Genomic DNA, 18,336 nt, shown 5'->3' with positions numbered 1-18,336 from the left:
TTTGTCTGATAATGTCAATCACCAGAAAAGCCGGGTCTGTCCTCTGGAGACTCGGATTTTCATGTCCTAGAAGGAGTCACCTGGCCCATACACTTGCCATGTGCTACAGGTACTGCTGTAATCAGGTGGTGTGGTCAACTCTACAGTGGGGGAAAATTCAGGATTCACTGGTCCTGAAAGGGCAAGATGGAAGGAGTCCCCATAGAAATCACCCCAGGCAAGTGGAAAGACAGCTTAAAGAAGTAGACAGGGCCGACGCCGCAGCTCACTAGGCTAATCCTCCGCCTGCGGCACCGGCACACCAGGTTCTAGTCCCAGTCGGGGCGCCAGATTCTGTCCCGGTTGCCCCTCTTCCAGTCCAGCTCTCTGCTGTGACCCAGGAGTGCAGTGGAGGATGGCCCAGGTGCTTGGGCCCTGCACCCCATGGGAGACCAGGAGAAGCACCTGGCTGCTGCCATCAGATCAGTGCGGTGCGCCGGCCGCAGTGCACCGGCAGTGGTGGCCATTGGAGGGTGAACCAATGGCAAAGGAAGACCTTTCTCTCTGTCCCTCTCTCTCACTGTCCACTCTGCCTGTCAAAAAAAAAAAAAAAAAAAAGTAGACAGGAGCTGAGGGACGCCTGCCACACTCTTGGTTCTGCGTAGACTGGGGGATGACAGATGACCATCTACTTTTTTAGATTTCTTGTAAGTTCACTGTTTGTCACATCATAGCTAGAAGCTATGTCTTTCTAGCAGGGGTGGAGAATCTTGCTTCTGCCAAGGGCCATTTGGATATTTATAACATCATTCACAGGCCATACAAAATTATCAGCTTACAAATTACCCTGCTCTGAATTTATTGAATTTTAAGTCCAAGCTGCAATTGCCAGAACAAATGAGTTTTGCAGGCCATATACAGCCCCAATGTTCCCCACCCTTGCTCTATAGTTATAGCCAAAGAACTTTAAATACCCCAAAATGAGTAATCTGGATAAGTAAGAGCAGAAGACAAGGCAGGTGTTACAGCGTAGCAGGTAATGCAGCTACCTGTGATGTCAGCATTCCAAATGGGCTCCAGTTCGTATCCCTGCTGCTCCACTTCAGATCCAGCTCCCTACCAATGCGCCTGGGAAAGCAGCAGAAGATGGTCCAAGTGCTGGGGCCCTGGCACACACATGGGAGCCTGGCTCCTGGCTTCGGCCTGGCCAAGTCCTCGCCATTGCGGCCATGTAGGAAGTAAACCAGCAGAAGAAGGTCTCTGTCTCTCTCTGTCTCTTTCTGTCTCTCCCTCCCTCTCTTTCTGTAACTCTGTCTTTCAAATAAATAAATCTTTAAAAAAAAAAAAAAGAAAAAAGAGCAAAAGACAGTGTTTCCCCTTTTGTAGTGAACCTCAAGTGAGGAAATTATCCAAGTTGTGAGGTCCTCAGAGAGAAAGGAAATGTGGGTCAGCTGTCCAGACTTGATTCCAGGAACTAATGCACTGACAAAAATTCTGGAAAGTTCTCATGCAGGAGTACAGTAGAGGGGAATACACAGTGGGAGCAGCTCCTCTGATGTTTATCATGATGCAAAAGTGCCTCAAAGTCCCAGGCATCCCCAAGCCTTCCTCACTGTCCTGGGCCTCCCAGCTGGGGTAGCCATAGGAGTAAGGTGAGAGTGTGGTACCTGAGCACCCAGGGTGGGCCAGCCGTGACAGCATGGTGCACCTGAAGGAGCTGGTGCACCTCTACCCAGAGACACGCCCAGCTCTGTGGTCCCTGCAATTGCACCAACAGGTGCTGGAGGTCAAACTTCTGATAAATGAAGATCCCTCTCTCCCTTATTTATGCAGGTGACTCTCCACACCCATTTCAAGCATGAGGCGCTGGGGTATAACTCATTTTATGATAAAAAAGGAATATCTGTTCATGTTAGCAGTTGCCACTGCAAGGAGATATCTCAAGCATATTTAGAGTGAATGATCACACTGTGTGGGACAGTCAAATTGATATGTGAAGTTCCCAGAATAGTGAGCAATTAATACTGAACATGCTACAAATCAGTGGGCCAAGCCTGAAGATGAAGTGCCTCTTCCACACACTAAGAACTGAATTTGTACATCAGACGCGAAAGAGAAGCACCCAAACAGGTCTGGGCTGGGTCTGCAACACTCAGAGACGTATGCCGGAACGCGCCGATGCTGCTCCTCGGAGTCAGGACAGCCATGCACTGCGGTGCTCCTGGACACAGAGTGATGCCATCTGCCCTCCAGCAAGGGCAGGCTTGGGGGGTAGGAGCTGGCCTGAACCTCACAGGGCTCAGCTTTAGAGAGAAGATTTTGTGCTTCTGTTGGACTCCTGTTGGAGGGTTCATTTAACATTCACCTCTCATGTGGGTTTTGAATTTTTAAATAGGTCAGCTTTTAAATAGAGTTTGCTACTTATCTAGAAATTCTGCCTCCTCCAGTGTCTATTCTATCTCCACCATTGCCTGGAGCCAACAGAAATACAAACACAGAGAAAGGAAAGTGGGATTCTTTTATTTCACATAATGGTTGCTCAAAATGAAAATTTGTAACTTGGAAGTTAATCATTACTGGCTTATGACCTTAGCTCACATAATGGTGATCTAATAAATGTCTTGAAGGAAAAAATAATACTCACTTCCGAAGAACTTAACCTACTTCCATGAAATAACTCCCTCCCTTTAAGTAATCTGATTAGATCCTTGTGGTTGGCTGCAATGAATAATCAAAAACATATCTCCCTTCAATGATAAGACAAAATTGTTGTAAACATCAACACTGAAAAATAAAGTATATTAGACTAATAAGGCACAGATGGATCATAAAGTGTTGATTAGTCACACTATTCATATAAATTATCATTTTGAAAAATAATGATTTTTCGTATATGAAATAGATTTATTTATAGAAGACAAAATATGCTAAAATTGAGGAAATGGTTATAATAAATATTGATGTGATACTTAATCATATTCCTTTTTCTATGTTTTCCATCATTAAGAAAAATTATCATCATTTTAACATATCTGCTTAATCATTTTACCTCAACTGAAATATAATGAATATAACATTACATAGCACATTTTTAAACTCACATAATATTATCAGAGAGCATATATTTTATTTACATGTCATGTAAATGTTAATATATTTAAAACAATATTTACTTTCCTATAACTACAAAGTAGGCACATGCTTGTTGGAAAAATATTTGAAAAAACAGAAAAGAAGAAACAAGAAAAGAAGAATCTCCCCTTAACCATCACCTAGAGATAACCACTATTTTGATTCAAGTGACACATGAATTTGGTTAGAAAAAAAAAACACACCTTTATACTTTTACTGAAATGTTGAATTCCCTTTAAGTATCAATGTGGAAAACCAATCACACTGGTATTAGCAGACCAGGAATATTAACATAAATGGAGATGTAGAAAACGAAACTCGCTCTCCCCTTCCATTCACATCAAAGGGTAGGGTTGCAGGTGGGAGGGATGTTATGGGGGGGAAGCCATTGTAATCCATAAGCTGTACTTTGGAAATTTATATTCATTAAATAAAAGTTAAAAAAAATAAAAAAGAAAAAAAGAAAACAAAACTTAGCAGAATTTACAAAACTAACAAATACAATATTTGACTTGAAAAACTCACTAGTTAGGCGTCACAGCAGATTGGACACTGAGGGAGAAAAGATCAGTGAACTTGAAGCTAGGAGAAGTGGAAATTACAAACCACAGTAATGACCGCCATGTCTTTGTCACTGTGCTGTAGACATCATTTATACTCCCCAGTACTTTGAAATTCTATCATTATACACATCACTGATCATGTGGTAATAGTGTCTGTGTACAGAATAGGACATATGACACAACTGCATTACTGTTAGTCAAATCTATACCTTGTTGTGACTTGGTGAACTAGTCAGGGTTCTTCAGAGAAACAGAACTGATAGGAGATGCATGTGTAGTCATAATTTTACATAAGCAAATGTGTGTCTTTGATACTTATTCTAAGGAATTGGTTCCTGCAATTAGGGAGGCTGGGTCGTCCCACAGTCTGCCATCTGCAGACTGGAGACCCAGGTGAGCCAGCGGTGCAATTGTGATAACCAGAAGGCCACGATGTAAGTTGCAGTCAAGGACAGGAGAAGGCTGATCTCTCAGCTGAAGTAACCAGGCAGAGAGAGTGAATTTCCCCTTCCTCCAGATCTTTGTTCTAGTCCAGCACTCAGCAGACAGATGCTGCTCAGTCACACTGGGGAGGGCCACCCGCATTTTTCAGCCTAGCACTTCAACTATGAATCACGTTCAGAAGCACAGACAGACACATCCAGAAATAATGCTGAATCTGGGCATCCTGCACCCGCGTCCAGCAGGCACACCTAGCCACATTGGGACATGTTCTCCTCACTGCAATTCAACCCAAAGAGCTTGGGTTTGGGCCACGACAGAGTGACTTATCCTACCAAGAGAAGAAGCTACCAAACTCAAGTAAAGTGTCTGAAATAACTATGTTCAGCTGCTGGCAACACATGTCACAAGGCTGGGACCCAAGAGGTGAACTCTACATCCACCCAGTTTTCTGCTCCAAGCCCTTTCCAATGTGCAGCACGTGGAAACGAGGCCAAAACCAAGACCATGGAATTCACTGGGCAAAAGTCGGCATTTGAGGCTACTGAGGCAACTGGAATTTTGAGGTCAGGAGATGTTGACCAGCGAAGGATCCTCAGAGACGTGTATGGGGTCACCATGAGTTTGCAGTAAAGAAACAAGCTGTGCATGCTCAGGGATTTAGTCAAAGCAGCCTAGTGTAGTGGGAATCTTCATAGCACTATCTCATGATTTCACTTTTGTAAATTTAAAACTGTTCTGAACTAAAATGTTTAAACTTGTTGAAGTGAAATGGACACTATGAGAAACAGTGACTTGATCAGCTCTTGTCCTGACGGTTGATGTACAATGTAATACTTTATCCATTTTAGTATTTTTTTTTTGTTCTAGTACCATTGGTTGAACTCTGTAATTAACACACAATTATTCTTAGGTGTTTAAATTTTAACTGAAAAGTGATCCCTGTTAGGAATTTGGAAAACATTATGCTGAGTGAAATAAGCCAATCCCAAAGGGACAAATACCACTTGTTCTCCCTGATAGGTGACAACTAACTGAGCACCAAAAAGGAAACCTCTTAAAGTGAAATGAACACTAGGAGAAATGGTGACTTGATCAGCCCTCACCCTGACTGTTGATGAGCAACTTAATATGTTATCCCTCTTAGTATTTTTTTTTGTTTGTTCTATTTAATAACTTTGGTTGAATACTGTAATCAATACACAATTCTTCTTAAGTGCTGAAACTTAACTGAAAAGTGATCACTGTTAAATATAAGAGTGGGAATAAGAGAGGGAAGAGATGTGCAATTCGGGACATGCTCAAGCTGACTTACCTCAAACAGTAGAGTTAGAAACGTACCAGGGGATTCCAATTCAATCCCATTAAGGTGGTATGTACCAATGCCATCTCACTAGTCCCAGTGATCAATTTCTGTTCACAATTGATCATAATGAAAGGACTAAGAACCAAAGGGATCACATAAACAAGAATAGTGTCTGCAAATACTAGCTGATAGAATCAAAAAGGGAGAGAACAATCCAACATGGGAAGTGAGATACACAGCAGACCCATAGAATGGCAGATGTCCTAAACAGCACTCTGGCCTCAGAATCAGCCCTTAAGGCATGCGGATCCGGCTGAAAAGCCCATGAGAGTATTTCAGGCATGGAAAGCCAAAACACTCTGGGGGAAAAAAAAATCCTAAATGAAAGATCTCCGCAAGTGAGATCCCAGTGGAAAGAATGGGTCATCAAAGAAGGAGGTACCTTTCTCTGAAGGGAGGAGAGAACTTCCACTTTGACCATGGCCTTGTCTAAATATGATCAGAGTCAGTGAACTCAGGGGGCTTCCATAGCCTTGGCAGCTCATGACAAGAGCCTAGGGTGAGTACTGATGCCATAAACAGGAGTGTCAATTTGTTAAGTCAACAACAGGAGTCACTGTGCACTTACTCCTCATGTAGGATCTTTGTCCTTAGTGTGCTATACATTGAGATTTAATGCTATAACTAGTACTCAAACAGTATTTTTCACTTTATGTTTCTGTGTGGGAGCAAGCTGTTGAAATCTTTACTTAGTGTATGCTAAACTGATCTTCTGTATATAAAGAGAATCGAAAATGAATCATGATGTGAATGGAAGGGGAGAGGGAGTGGGAAAGGGGAGGGTTGCGGGTGGGAGGGACGTTATGGGGGGAAGCCATTGTAATCCATAAGCCGTACTTTGGAAATTTATATTCATTAAATAAAAGATAAAAAAATAAATAAATAAAATGTTTAAAATTAAAAAAAAGAATCAAAAGGTGTATCACCTATGATTTTAAAGGTTTCACTCTGATATGAGATGGGGTATTAACCTGGCAAAGTGGAGATCTTATGATGGACACTCTGGATATTCACTTAAAACCCAAGAAAGTGCACACCTGACCTGCTACACCACAGTGCAAGCCCCTTAAACCTAAGAAAGTAGACACTTTAAGAGTAGCACTATTTTGGATTAGGCTGAGTCTCTTAATTTAACTGCTTGGGGTAGGGGAAATAACATATCCTAAAAGTAAATCATATAAAATTCAAAAGCTTAGCATCTATAACATTGTTCAGACAATGAAAAAATATTAAACACATGAAAACTCAGGGGCCAGAATTGTGGTACAGAAGATTAAGCTGCTGACTGCAATGCCGGCATCCCACATTCGAGTCCTGGCTGCTTCACTTCTGATCCAGCTTCTAGCTAATGTGCCTGGGAAGGCAGCAAGGATGATGGTCCAAGTATCTGGGCCTCCCATGCGGGAGAAAAGGATAGAGTTCCTGGCTCTTGGCTTCAGCCTGGCACAGTCCTCCCGGATGTTATGACCTTTTGGGGAGTGAACCAGTGAATGGAAAATCAATCAATCAATCTCTCTCTCTATCTCTATCTCTCTATCATACTGCCTCCAAATAAATAAATAAATAAATAAAATGCATCCTAAAAAAAAAGGTAAACCAATTAAATGTGATTCATAATCCAGAACAAAAGAATAGTCAATATAAATGACTCCCACAGATGGCACTACTATTAGAAACAGCAGAAAAATACTCAAAAACAATTTTTGTAAATGTTTAATGATGTAAAAAATACAAATGGCTGAACAGGTGAGGAATATCAAGTGAGAACTGAAATTGTTTAAAACAACCAATGGGAATTTCTAGAATTGAAAAATATGACCTCTTTAATAAATATTCATTGTATGCACAGAAAAGTAGATTGAACACTGGAAAAGAGAAGATTACTGAACTTGAAGACAAAAAGAAACTAAGGGGACAGAAGCACAGAGAGAAAATAGACTAAAAGGAAGGCAGCTTCAGTATCGTATGCAACAATATCAATTACTCTATTATACGTGAGTTTGGGATTTAAAAAAGTGAAAAGAGAACATTGTGAGAGAGAATTTTTCCAATAATGGCAAAAATATTCCCAAATTCCAAGTGCACAGAACCAAAAACATTTAATGAAACCCAAGAATACACGCCAAACATATACTTATATCATGAATTCAGATTTGTGAGAACCAAAGGTTAAAAAAAAAAATGCAGCCGCTCCTCTACAAAAATATGGTACACACACAAAAAGAATGTCACACACAGTCTGCTCATCAGCCATGGAAGCCAGAAACAAGGTGAGAGCTTCAGAAATGGCACAAGAAGAAATCTTAGAATTCTGTATCTGGGAAAAACTTCCTCAACAGTGAAAGTAAAATAACGACGTTTTCAAGTCAACAAGACCTGAACCACTTGGTTAATAGGAGGTCTTCACAGCAAGACTGAAGGAACCTTTCCCACTACAGAGAAACCCTCTTAGACAGAAACACAGATTCACCAGGAAGAATGAAAAATGCCCAACTATAAGTGTGCCAATGAATAGAAATGACCATTTTTAAAATTGTTTGATCCTTTGAAAGGAGTATTGTTTAAAGAAAAATTAATAATATTGTATCTGGGAGTTCATAGCATACACAAAATAAAATATAGGACAGTAGCACAAAGATTTTAAAAAATACATTTGTCGGGGCCGGCTCCATGACGCAGTAGGTTAATCCTCCGCCTGTGATGCCAGCATCTCATATGGGTGCCAGTTCTAGTCCCGGCTGCTCCTCTTCCAGTCCAGCTCTCTGCTATGGCTTGGGAAAGCAGTAGAAGATGGCCCAAGTGCTTGGGCCCCTGCACCCATATGGGAGAACTGGAAGAATAACCTGGCTCCTGGTTTCAGATGGGCGCAGCTCCAGCCATTGTGGACATTTGGCAAGTGAACCAACAGAAGGAAGATCTTTATCTCTGTCTCTCTCTCTCACACTGTCTCTAACTCTAACTCTCAAATAAAATAAATAAAATAAAAAAGAAATATATTTGTGTGGCTGTAAAGTCCTTATTCAATATATAATTACACATAAAGTGGTAAACTATTAATCCCAGGTAAACTGTGATCAATTAATGACATACACTGTAATAGCCAGGGTAACCACTAGTGGACAAGCAAAGTGACTGTGGTAAATAAAATAATGAGACTCCTCCCCAAAGATACCTGGGTCCTACACTCCAGCACCTGTGCCTACATTACCTTACATCACAAGGAGGTTTTGCAAATGGGATTCAGTTACAGATCAGGAGATTTTCATAGTTTGTCACAGCAGGCCCAGTATATAAACAAAGGTCTTCACAGAGAGGTAAAAAGAAGAGAGACAGAGCCGGCGCCGTGGCTCACTAGGCTAATCCTCCGCCTAGCGGCGCCGACACACTGGGTTCTAGTCCCGGTTGGGGCGCCGGATTCTGTCCCGGTTGCCCCTCTTCCAGGCCAGCCCTCTGCTGTGGCCAGGGAGTGCAGTGGAGGATGGCCCAGGTGCTTGGGCCCTGCACCCCATGGGAGACCAGGAAAAGCACCTGGCTCCTGGCTCCTGCCATCGGATCAGCGCGGTGCGCCGGCCGCAGCGCGCCGGCCGCGGTGGCCATTGGAGGGTGAACCAACGGCAAAAGGAAGACCTTTCTCTCTGTCTCTCTCTCCCACTGTCCACTCTGCCTGTCAAAAAAAAAAATTTTAAAATAAAAAAAGAAGAGAGACAGAGAGGTGGCAGGGTCACACAACAACTGGTTTTGAAGATGGCAGATGGCAGGTGGCATCTGCCATGAAATGAAAACAGACTCAAGAAGCTGGGAAAGGTAAAGGAAAAGATTTTCCCTGAGAGTCCATAGCAGAAATGTAGCCTCCTGCTGACGGATTTGTTAGAGCCTTACAATTCATTCCAGACTTTTGATCTCGAGAACCATAAAAAATAAACTTGTCTCAATAAAATTCTAGCCAACAGAATCCAACAACACATCAGAAAGATCATCCACACAGACCAAGTGGGATTTATCCCTTGTATGCAGGGATGGTTCAACATTTGCAAATCAATCAATGTGATACACCACGTTAACAAATTGCAGAAGAAAAACCATATGATTATCTCAATAGATGCCGAGAAAGCATTTGATAATTTACAACACCCTTTCATGATGAAAACTGTAAGCAAATTGGGTATAAAAGGAATATTCCTCAACACAATCTAGGCAATTTATGACAAACCCATGGCCAGCACCCTATTGAACGGGGAAAAGTTGGAAGCATTCCTACTGAGAGCCGGTACCAGACAGGGATGCCCACTCTCACCATTGCTATTCAATATAGTACTGGAAGTTTTGGCCAGAGCCACAAGGCAAGAAAAAGAAATCAAAGGGATACAAATTTGGAAGGAAGAAGTCAAACGATCCCTATTTGCAGATGACATGATTCTTTATTTAGGGGATCCAAAGAACTCCACTAAGAAACTATAGGAACTCATAGAAGAGTTTGGTAAAGTAGCAGGATATAAAATCAATGCACAAAAATCAACAGCCTTTGTATATACAGGCAACACCACGGCTGCTAAGAAAGAACTGCTAAGATCAATCCCATTCAAATAGCTACATAAAAAAAAATCAAATACCTTGGAATAAACTTAACCAAGGATGTCAAAGATCTCTACAATGAGAAAGAGAAAAATTGAAAGAAAGAAATCGAAGAATATACAAAAAAATGAAAAAAATCTTCCATGCTCATGGATTGGAAGAATCAATATCATCAAAATGTCCATTCTCCCAAAAGCAATTTATAGATTCATTGTGATACCAATCCAAATACCAAAGACATTCTTCTCAGATCTAGAAAAAATGAAGCTGAAATTCATATGGAGGCACAGGAGACCTTGAATAGCTAAAGCAATCTTATACAACAAAAACAGAGCCAGAGGCATCACAATACCAGACCTCAAGACATACTACAGGGCAGTTACAATCAAAACAGCATGGTACTAGTACAAAAACAGATGGATAGACCAATGGAACAGAATAGAAATACAAGAAATCAATCCAAACATTTACAACCAACTTATATTTGATCAAGGAGCTAAAACCAATCCCTGGAGTAAGGACAGTCTATTCAACAAATGGTGCTGGGAAAACTGGATTTCCACATGCAGAAGTATGAAGCAAGATCTCTACCTTACACCTTACACAAAAATCTACTCAAAATGCATTAAAGATCTAAATCTACAACCTGAAACCATCAAATTATTAGAGAACATTGGGGAAACCCTGCAAGACATAGGCACAGGCAAAGACTTCTTGGAAAAGACCCCAGAGGCACAGGCAGCCAAAGCCAAAATTAACAACTGGGATTACATCAAATTGAGAAGTTTCTGTACTGCAAAAGAAACAGTCAGGAAAGTGAAGAGGCAACCGACAGAATGGGAAAAAATATTTGCAAATTATGCAACTGATAAAGGATTAATAACCAGAATCTACAAAGAGATCAAGAAACTCCACCACAATGAAACAAACAACCCACTTAAGAGATGGGCCAAGGACTTAAACAGACATTTTTCAAAAGAGGAAATCCACACTGCCAACAGGCACATGAAAAAATGTTCAAGGTCACTAGCCATCAGGGAAATGCAAATCAAAACTACAATGAGGCTTTACCTCACCCCGATTAGAATGGCTCACATACAGAAATCTACCAACAACAGATGCTGGCAAGGATGTGGGGAAAAAGGGACACTAATCCACTGTTGGTGGGAATGCAAACTGGTAAAGCCACTATGGAAGAAATTTGGAGATTCCTCAGAAATCTGAATATAACCCTACCACACGACCCAGCCATCCCACTCCTCGGAATTTACACAAGGGAAATTAAATTGGCAAATAAAAAAGCTGTCTGCACCTCAATGTCTATTGCAGCTCAATTCACAATAGCTAAGACATGGAATCAACCTAAATGCCCATCAACAGAAGACTGGATAAAGAAATTATGGGATATGTACTCTATGGAATACTACACAGTGGTAAAATAAATGAAATTTGGTCATTTACATCAATGGAGGAATCTGGAAAACATCATGCTGAGTGAAATAAGCCAGTCCCAAAGGGACAAATATTATATGTTCTCCCTGAATTGTGACAGCTAACTGAGCACCTAAAAGAAACCTGTAGAAGTGAAACTGACACTACGAGAAACAGTGACTTGAGCTGCCCTTGTCCTGACTGCTGGGGAAGAGCTTACTATTTTATTCCTTTTAGTATTTTCTTTTTCTACTTAATATCACTGTTTGAACTCTTTACTTAACACAGAATTATTCTTAGGTGCTTAAATCCAATTGAAATTTATTCCTGTTAAAAATAAGATTTGGAATAAGAGAGGAAAGAGATGTACAGTTCAGCACACATTCCCTTGGACTTACACCAAAGGGTGAAACTAAAAACTAGCCATGGACTCCAAATCCCACTAAGTTGTCAGGTACCAATGCCATCTTACCAGTTACAGCGATCAGTTTAAGTTTGTAATTTATAATAAAGATAGGATTAAGTGTCAAAGGGATCACATAAATAAGACCAACTGTCTGCTAATAACAACAGATAGAATTAAAAAGGAGAGAATGATCCAACATGGGAAGCAGGTCACACAGCAGACTCATAGAATGACAAATGCCCTAAACAGAATTCTGACCTCAGAATCAGCCCTTCAGGCATTCAGATCTGGCTAAAAAGACCATGAGAGCATTTCAGGCATGGAAAGTCAAGATACTGTGGCAAAAAATGACCTACATGAAAGATCTCTGAAAGTGAGATCCCGGTGGAAAGAACGGGCCATCCAAGAAGGACGTACCTTTCTCTGAAGGGAGGAGAGAACTTCCACTTTGATTATGGCCTTGTCTAAATAATGTCGTAATATATGGAATCAAGAGGCTTCCATAACCTTGGCAGCTCATGACAAGAGCCTCAGGTGATCACTGACATCACAAATGAGAGTGTTTATTGTTAAATCAACAACAGGAGTCACTGTGCACTTGCTCCCCATGTAGGACCTCTGTCCTTAATGTGTTGTACTATGAGAATTAACAGTAAAACTTGACTTCAAACAGTACTTTATGTGTCTGTGTGGGTGCAAACTGTTGAAATCTTTACTTAGTTTAGAGTTGATATTCTGTATATAAAGATAATTAAAAATGAATCTTAATGACGTATGGGATGGTAGAGAGAGTAAAGTAGCAAGTAGGATGGTTTGGGGGTGGGAGGGCATGTATGGGGGGAAGAACCACTATAATCCAAAAGTTGTACTTATAAAATTTATATTTATTAAATAAAAGTTTTCTATAAAAAAATAAAATATAGGGCATTTGAAAAAAAGATCCATTATAAAGTTTTAATATATAAATTTATAAGATCAAATGAACACTTTTATGATAAAATCTTATCTGATTCTCAGATCAATGTCTTCTGAAAATTAAGAATTGCATTTCAGGCCAGTGCCGCAGCTCAGTTGGCTAATCCTCTGCCTGCGGCGCCGGCACACCGGGTTCTAGTCCTGGACGGGGCGCCGGATTCTGTCCCGGTTGCCCCTCTTCCAGGCCAGCTCTCTGCTGTGGCCCGGGAGTGCAGTGGAGGATGGTCCAAGTGCTTGGGCCCTGCACCCCATGGGGGACCAGGATAAGTACCTGGCTGCGGCCATTTTGGGGGTGAACCAACAGAAGGAAGACCTTTCTTTCTCTCTCTCTCTCTCTCTCTCTCTCTCACTGTCTAACTCTGCCTGTCCAAAAAAAAAAAAAAAAAAAGAATTGCAATTCAATTCAGGATACAGAGACACTGAGAGGATAACCAAATAGATCCCCATCAGGGAAGTAACTTGAGCTTTTCCACGAAGCGCAGTACAGGGGAACAGATAAACAAGATGGGACAGTGACACCACATGTGCTGAGCAGTCAGTACTGAGAGGAATCACAAAAGGAAATGCAGGAAACCGAAAATGTGCATGGAATTGCAGAAGCAGGGAAGAGACTATTCATAAAGGGGGCAAAGGCTGTATTCCTGGAGACCTAACAATTCATCTACTAAAACTGTGCTGTTGTCACATAAATAAAATAAAATAAACTTGTAGTTGCTTCAAGCCACTAAATGTATGGTAACTTGCTATAGCAACAAGAGTGAACAAAATACTAATACAATGACATGGTTAAAAACTACCAGAGATGAAATGGGGCGTAGGAAATAGATATTAGCTCTACACAGGTGGGAAAGAGCATAAAGGGCATAAGGAACAGATGGGAAAGACAAATACCAATACATCCTAAGGATGGAAATCATACCAAGTGGTCCTGCGATGACAGTTTGCTTAATTTGAGATCAGTTTTAAAATCTAGAAGTTCCTCAGTTACTTAGAAATAATTCATCATACTTTTAAACTACCAGTAAGTCCCAGAGGAAATAATAGAATATTTCAAATTGAACCACAATATAAGACAAACACATCAAAGTAAGTGTAGTGCTTAGAAGAAAATGTATAGCTTTAAATAAACTTTAGAAAAAGAAAGTTCTAGATGGGATGGTTGTGGGTGGGAAGGAGATTACGGGGGGAAAAGCTGCTATAATTCAAAAGTTGTACTTTGGAAATTTATATTTATTAAGTAAAAGTTGAAAAGAAAGAAAAAACAGAAAAAGAAAGTTCTAAAATTCATAATCCAAAAAAGCCATAAAGAGCAGAGCAGAAATAAATAAAATGAAAAACAAATGACAGAGAAAATTGACAAAGCCCAAAGATAATTTTTCCTTAAGAAGATAAGCAAAATTGATGAATCTTTAGTAAAAATGACCCATAAAAAAGTGAAAGGGAAAAAAAAAAAACACAATAATACAGTTCAACATAAATTTACCCTAAGACCCAATACCTAAGTGTTAACACAATTAAAATTAAAACATGTTTCCACAAAAATACTCGTGTAAGAATGATAACAGCAGCTTTATTCATAACAGCTAAGTACTGGAGGGGCCAGCATCACGCTGTAGCAGATTAAGCTGCTACTTGGGATACCAGTATCCCACGCTGGAATTGTAGTTCGAGTCGACTACTCCACTTCCTATCCAGCTCTCTCTAATGCGCTTGGTAAGGCAGAAGATGGCCCAGGTACTTGAGCTCCTGTCACTCATATGGGATGGAGTTCCTGACTACTGATATCAGCCTGGCCCAGCCCCAACCATCACAGTCATTTAGGAATGAACCAGGGGATGGAAGATACATCTCTCTCCCTCTCCCTCTCCAACTCTCTCCCTCTTTCTCTGTTACTCTGCCTTTCAAATAAATAAATACATAAATAAACTTTTTTTAAAAAAATACTGGCAATAAAAGTCTATCAACAAGAGAATGAATTAAACAATTTATAATGGAATACTACTTGGGAAGAAGAAAGAACTGATACACACGATCATATGGATGGAGTGCAAAGGTAATAGGCTGATAAAAATCACACACCAAAGAATGCATAATACATGATTTCACTTGTACGAAGTATAAAATGAGGCACAAGCAATCGATAGTGACAGAAGTCGGAAAACAGTTGAGGAGAAGGAAACAGTATTATACATTAATCTAAATCCACTGAACTGTACTTTAAGATTGCAGTTTTCATGGCAGGTAGTTACCCTAACAGTGAAGACACTGCTTAAGATTCCTGGGTCCAGTACCAGGCTTTATTTCCTAACTCCAGTTTTCTGCAGCAGTGATAGCTCAAGAAATTGGGTTCTTGATATCCACATGGGAGATGTAGATTGAGTGTCCAGCTTCCGGCTTCAGCTTAGCCATTCCTGGCACACATGGGCGTTTGAGGACTGAACCAGTAGATGGGAGCTCACTGGCTCTCACGCTCTCTCTCTCTCGCTCTCTCTCCGTCTCTGTCTCTATCTCTCTCTGCCCCTCAGATAAATAAAGATTGTGCTTTTCACTGTGTGTAAATTATACAACGGTTTTAAATCTAAATCACATGCAAGAAAAAAATCAAAGATCTGAAAAGAAATAATTTAGGCTTGAGGCACTCTGGCGTTCCTGAAGACAGCCTCGTGTCACTTTGTAAAGCAAGCTACGGCAGCGATTTATTCCACTTACAAAAGTAAGTCTTTGCAAATTTAGGTTTCCACCACTTGCAACAACCAAACTGAAATCGATTGGAAATTCAACATGAACGCGTGTCCCCTTGGTGCAGATTACCCACAGTATAACGCTCTCTTTTATGCTAAGGTACAAAAGCTTTTCACACTGATTTGTTATTCAAAGAGTAAAATTTCACTTACATATCCCCATATTTAAGTATATTATCTTATTATCTAATGTAATAACTAAAAAATCATATCTATTATATCAAAAATGTGTCTTTTAACATTTTGATAAGTGCATTTGTCTTTGTCCACTTGGCAGAATACCAGCAACTGTAATTTATAAAAAAAAAAAAAAAAAAAAAAAATTCACTTCTCACAGTTCTGGGGGCCAGGACATCCAAGATCAAGGAATTAGCAGGAGGGCTGTGTCCTCTGGTAGGGAAGGAACGCTCTGTCCTCACTGGGCTGCAGGCAGCGGGGCAAGAGAGAGAGGAAGGTTAGGCCAGGCCTCTTTCCAAAGGGCCTTCATTCCTCTCACCAGGGAGGAGTCCTCACAGCCTAGGCCCCTCCTCTCAAGTCCACCACCTTGGCAGCGCCAGCATTTTGGAGGGGACACATTCAAACCACACGACATTTGAATACGAGTGGCTTTTTTGCAGACCCTGATGTATGCATATAAAAAGACTGCTGTTAGAGGGAGTTCACAGGTTTCACAAGAGCCCATGAGAAAACAGGCTAAGAACTCATGGAAATAAATCGAAACTTTCCTTGAAATATACAAAAGCACTTCCGAAAGTCTGTGGAAACTAGAATGAAAAGATTACTGTGGTGTGAAAATTTGGAAACCCGTGCATAGTTTCTTTCATAATACACATTTTCCACGAACTCTTTGAAGCCCTCCTGTAAGGTCACCCCTCAGTACCCATGGGGGATTGGTCAGGTCTGTCCACAGATACCCACGCTGTGGACGCCCAAGTCCCGTACACAATGGCAGAGTACTTAATATAGAGTATGCACACACTCCCATATACTCCCATATACTTTACCTCATCTCTAGGTTACTCTTTTTATTTTTATTTATTTATTTTTACCCAGAAATCTTTCAGTTAAGGTACACAAACTTCATGTATTTCATAAATACAACCTCAGGAACATAGTGGCTCTTCCCACCTGCACTCCCACCCAGTGCTATGTAATTTTAGGCAATATTTTTTAGGGCATAATGACAAGGACACAAGTCTGTGCATGCTCAATACAGACGCAGCATTCTTTTCCGAAGATCTGAAGATTTCCCATCACAGCTGATTGAACCTACAGAAGAAATGACAGATTCTCAGGGCCAGATGTATTTGGATAATCAGGTTGGATTTAATCCTATAACAACTTTAATAATACACTTTTCAATCAATTCTAACATAATGTCTTTCAATCTTTACAGGCTGGAGTCCAACCTTTCTTTGATTGATGACAAATTTGATCTCATCAAATAAAGGAATTATAAATCTTATGTTAAGGAGAGGATACTTTGGTTCCTATGGCACTTCAGTTAAACATCTTCATAGCACCAATCGCATACCACAAAAAACACACTCCCTATTATTTAATATTCAACAAATACCTGAGTATCTACTCTATGCCAGGAATATGAAAAATAGGAGGGGCTGTAGGTTTTTTTTTAATTTATTTATTTGAAAGGTAAAGTAACAGAGAGAGTGAAGGAGAGACAGAGAGAGAGAGAAATCTTCCATCTGCTGTTTCACTCCCCAAATGGTTGCAATGGCCAGGGCTGTACCAGGCTGAAGCCAGAAGCCAGGAGCTTTTTCGGGGTCTCCCGCAGGGGTGCAGAGGCCCAGGGACCTGACTCATCTTCCGCTGCTTTTCCGAGTCCATTAGCAAGGAGTTGGATCAGAAGTGCAGCAACCAGGACTCGAACTAGAGCCCACATGGAATGCTGACACTGCAGGCAGTGGCTTGACCCACTGTTTCACAGGGCCAGTCCCCAGCCTCAGGGGGACTGCAGTTTCAAGGAAGGTGGACAAAGGTCATAAAAGATTACATCAGAGCAGAATTGCTAGCTAGACTGTGCAGGGCTTCATGGGCCACTGAAAGGACACAGGAGGCCACTGGAGAGCTTAGAGCAGAGGGGAGATTTGATCTTCATATGTAACTGCAGAATCACCATAGCGCTGTGCAAAGAAAGGGGACGAGGACCAAAGCAAGGAGTATGGTTGAGAAGCTGTGGCAACAATCTGGGTTGTGTGCCCCTTACTCTTCTCTAGATTGGAAACTACTGAAGGGAGAGGCTCATAATTCAATATGCTCTGGCAGAAACAAATCAAAGTGAACTAGACAACCTGGAAATAAGTAGAAACACAGGGGCTGGCACCATGGGGCAGCAAGTTAATCCTCCACTTGTGGCGCCGACATCCAATATGGGTGCCAGTTCTAGTCCCAGTTGCTCCTCTTCCAATCCAGCTCTCTGCTATGGCCTGGGAAAGCAGTAGAGGATGGTCCAAGAGCTTGGGCATCTGCACCAACATGGAAGACTGGGAAGAAGCACCTGGCTCCTGGCTTCAGATTAGCATAGCTCCAGCCATTGCAGCCATTTGGGGAGTGAATTAGTGGATGGAAGACATCTCTCTCTCTCTCTCTCTCTGTAACTCTATCTCTAAAATTAATAAAAATGAAAATAAAAATGAAATCTTAAAAAAAAAGTAGAGGTGCCTACCAGTCATGGGGGTGGGCATGAGTCTATAATTTGATGGAAAAGAA

The 18,336-nt window shown here is 41.0% G+C and overlaps 1 protein-coding gene across 3 annotated transcripts in view; it reads right to left on the bottom strand.

Moving 5' to 3' along the window:
* The window catches only part of LOC149126407 (uncharacterized), a 342,003-nt gene that overhangs the window by 67,865 nt on the left and 255,802 nt on the right, over nucleotides 1–18,336 (bottom strand). The window contains exon 3 of one of the 3 annotated variants that reach the window (XM_089332521.1): nucleotides 16,725–16,875. The exons of the other annotated variants lie outside the window; for them this stretch is intronic. Within the exon in view, the coding sequence (XP_089188647.1) occupies nucleotides 16,860–16,875 (16 nt within the window). The 3' untranslated portion in view covers nucleotides 16,725–16,859. Of the gene's footprint in view, nucleotides 1–16,724; nucleotides 16,876–18,336 lie in introns of those variants that run through there. 3 annotated transcript variants of the gene reach the window in all.

The sequence above is a fragment of the Oryctolagus cuniculus genome, chromosome 5 (genome assembly GCF_051225735.1).
Source record: "Oryctolagus cuniculus isolate XC-2025 breed Fujian yellow rabbit chromosome 5, ASM5122573v1, whole genome shotgun sequence".
Lineage (NCBI taxonomy): Eukaryota > Metazoa > Chordata > Mammalia > Lagomorpha > Leporidae > Oryctolagus > Oryctolagus cuniculus.
The sequence above is the reverse complement of the archived record's forward strand: the minus strand, read 5'-3'. Positions and strand labels throughout refer to the sequence as shown.